At 58.2% G+C, this 3,196-nt stretch overlaps 1 protein-coding gene across 1 annotated transcript in view; it reads left to right on the top strand.

Moving 5' to 3' along the window:
* LOC113207069 (uncharacterized) overlaps nucleotides 1–2,716 on the top strand; it is a 140,645-nt gene extending 137,929 nt beyond the window's left edge. Inside the window, exons 3-6 of the mRNA XM_052265896.1 lie at nucleotides 897–1,039; nucleotides 1,796–2,030; nucleotides 2,134–2,248; nucleotides 2,342–2,716. Coding sequence (XP_052121856.1) covers nucleotides 897–1,039; nucleotides 1,796–2,030; nucleotides 2,134–2,248; nucleotides 2,342–2,506 — 658 coding nt within the window. The 3' untranslated portion in view covers nucleotides 2,507–2,716. The remainder of the gene's footprint in view (nucleotides 1–896; nucleotides 1,040–1,795; nucleotides 2,031–2,133; nucleotides 2,249–2,341) is intronic.
* Nucleotides 2,717–3,196: the final 480 nt, after the last annotated feature.

The following is a 3,196-nucleotide window of genomic DNA, read 5'->3' as shown; positions in this document are numbered from 1 at the left end:
CACCACCACCACCACCACCACCACCACCACCACCACCACCACCACCACCACCACCACACCTCACACTACACGCGGCGGGGAGTTGGCGTGGCGCTCCACACGGCGGGGGCTCCCCGCGATGGCCCACCCCCGCGGACAGGCAGGTGGTTCTCTCCATACCCTCCGGAGGGGTCACACGGGGGGTCACAAGGGCCGCGCGGGGGCCGCCTAGCAACGAGCGAGCGGCGCGTTTAACGCCCACCGGCCGTGCGCACGCCCCGCGCACGAGCCCGCCCCCGCACACTGCAGAGGGAGGAGCCGCGGCGGCTTCTGCCGCTATAGTTCATTTAGCGGCGGGCTGACAGCGCGGGGGAGGCAGGGGGCGTGGGCCACGAGCCGCGCGCCGGTCAATGAGGGAGCGGTGCGTACAACACGACGCGGCGCGGGCGGGCCGGCCCTCCGCCTTCGCTCTCCCCCTCACGACACGACGTCTCCCCTTTTGTCCTTTTGGTGCTGCTTCCTCCACGAGCTCCGCCGTGACGAAGGTGGGCCCGGCGCGGCGCGGGGGTTTCGCTCGACGTCATCGCGGAGCGGCGGCGTAAGTTTGCCGCGATGCTGAAGCGAGCATGACGTCGGAATCGAAAACGGTCTGGCGGAGACGGGGTGGGGAGGGGAGGGGTCGTGCGGGCAGCGCTACGCGGCGCTCTGCCTCGGGCTGTGCTGTGCGTTGTCTCAGTGCGGGGTTGGCTCCAACCTTCTTCCTCGCGGACTGGTGACTGGCCTCAACCGGCAATAAGGACTCCTCAGGACGCAAAACTTATCCCGGTCAAATGTCTCGGACGAGAGAAAGAACAGTCGTATCACGTAACGTCATACCCAATTAATCAAAGGTTTTGTTCGTCGCTCGCCTGTTGCAGGAAACTGACCGAGGGCGTGCTGTGCATCGACCGCTTCACCCGGCTGTGCATGAACCAGCAGCAGCGGGCCCACTTCCACCAGCTGTACCACGGCACGAGCGAGGTCATCCACGACCTGTGCCAGGACGGCGAGTACCGAGAAGGTGAGTAGGGACCTCTTTGGAGGCGGAGCGCTCGCCGGAGGGCTCGGCGGGGCGGGGGAGCAGAGCGCCGCGGGGCTAGGCATAGCGCCCCACACGCGTGCGCGCCGGCGCGGCCTACCTGTCGGGCGCTCTCCCGCGGGCGGCGAGGCGAGGTGCTGCTGCGATGAGATGAGAAAGTCCTCTCGCTGCCTCAGGCCCCTCTCTCTCTCTCTCTCTCTCTCTCTCTCTCTCTCTCTCTCCTCTCTCTCTCTCCTCTCTCTCTCTTCTCTCTCTCTGCCCTCCCACACACACTCCTCGTCGCTCCTGCACTCCCCCGCGCCGCCCGGGACTCCCCTGCTCGACTCCATCTTCCGTCTCTCTTCCCCATCACGCCCACCCCGCACACACACGGCGCCGGCACACATCTAATGCGTTGCTTGCGTGTTTTTTGTGTTGTCGTTGTGTTTTTTTTTTTTCGGTGGCCTTCTTCTCCCCCTCCAGGAAGTACTATGTGTGTGTAGCATCGCGCCCACGAGAGTCCCTGCTGTGTGTAACGTTGGCCCGGCTCGGCTCACCTCATGTTAGCCCCTCCACCCCACACCCCCTTCCAAATCTGTCAAGTTTTGTTTCCTTTTCGTGATATTCGCGTGTATCTAAGAAGGCATCATAATGGCTTATCAAACTCTTGTGACGTTATGGCAAAGACTCGTTCGTGTATTTCAATATTATCATTGAAAACAAAATCTCAATTGTAACTGTGACGTTTGTTTTCCGCAGAATTCTTGCGGCACGCGCCCTGCATGAGCGAGGTGCGCAGCGACCACGAGGTGTGCTCCGACAAGTACCAGGACCGCATGGCCCGGATGGAGCAGAAGACCAAGCTGCGGACGGCGCGCCACTCGCAGCACCACCACAACCACCAGCACCACTACCGGCACCACCACAACCACACGGCCACCGAGGAGGACCTCGAGCGGCAGGAGCACGAGGATGACCTGCGGACACTCTGCTGGTGAGGACTGCAGATTTTTATTATTTATTGCGATGAGACGCTGCTGAAGCGTGAAATAGTGTCAGTGGAAAAAATTAACTAATTCGTGTTTTGTTTGTTTCAGCTCTTTCCAAGACTACCTCCGCTGCTCGCAGTCGGTTGTGGAGGACAAGTGCGGCGAGGAGACGGCTCGTTTCGCGCACAGCTTCATGGACAGGATGGCCTCGTCGCTGGTCCAGGTGAGTGTCTGACGATGAGAAAATGCAGGGAGAAGCTTACTCATAACTTAACGACGGCTATCACTGATGGACCCCCTCGTGTCTTGCTCACAGAGCCACTGCACGGCCTACCCTCCGGACTCGGCACTCTGCAACGACTTCGCGTCACCCGCCGCGCGGCCGTTGTCCGCCAGATGGCAGCACCTCCTGCCCGTCGTGGTCGCCGTGCTCGGCCTCGTCTCCTCGTCGGCGTCCTCGTCCTGGAGCCTCTGGCGGTGACCTCACACTCCTCTCAAGTCCATCCAACGCCCTAGTTACCAGCGGCGCCGCCTCGCGTGCCCCGTCGTGTTTGTTCGGACGTGGCCTCCCCGGTTCGAACGCTCTGACGTAGCGGCAGTCATCTCTCAGCGCAACGCGTCGCCGACGGCGTCCTCGGCCCGACCAAGATCAGCGGTGGCCGTCGATCCGAAGTCAACCCTTTTTAATACATTATTAGGTAATTTTTCTTCTTTTGTGTTTCCATGTTGTCGCGCTTGTCGCGAGTTTGCGAATGAGGCGTTGATCGCCCGCAAGTATTTATTAGAAAATTTTTGTGACTATTTTTATGAAGAAAAATAATAGGAAATTATTAGTCAATGATGTATTTTGTTTCTCTCTTAAAGTCGTTATTTTTTTGTCAAAGGATTGATCGCGTTGTCACACCCCCCCAAAAAGATACCGAAGATGACAAAGCGAACGGTTCTCTGTGCTACTCAAATTTTAATGAAATTTGTGCATTTTAAATTTTGTTATTGGCGAATAACGATTTTATTAATCGACCAGTAATGATTATGGATCTGGCCATGTCATGCCAAATTCGTGTCTTGACTTTTGGAATAGTCAGTTGCTATTTTTGTAGAAGAGAGCACAACTTCTTCTGTTGTTATTAGGGGATCTTCGCTTCTTTAGGGACCATCTACTACCATTGGG

This window comes from Frankliniella occidentalis, unplaced genomic scaffold (genome assembly GCF_000697945.3).
Source record: "Frankliniella occidentalis isolate FOCC.00 unplaced genomic scaffold, Focc_3.1 Scaffold32, whole genome shotgun sequence".
Taxonomy (NCBI): domain Eukaryota; kingdom Metazoa; phylum Arthropoda; class Insecta; order Thysanoptera; family Thripidae; genus Frankliniella; species Frankliniella occidentalis.
Note: the sequence above shows the minus strand (reverse complement) of the source record. Positions and strands in the feature narration are given on the sequence as shown.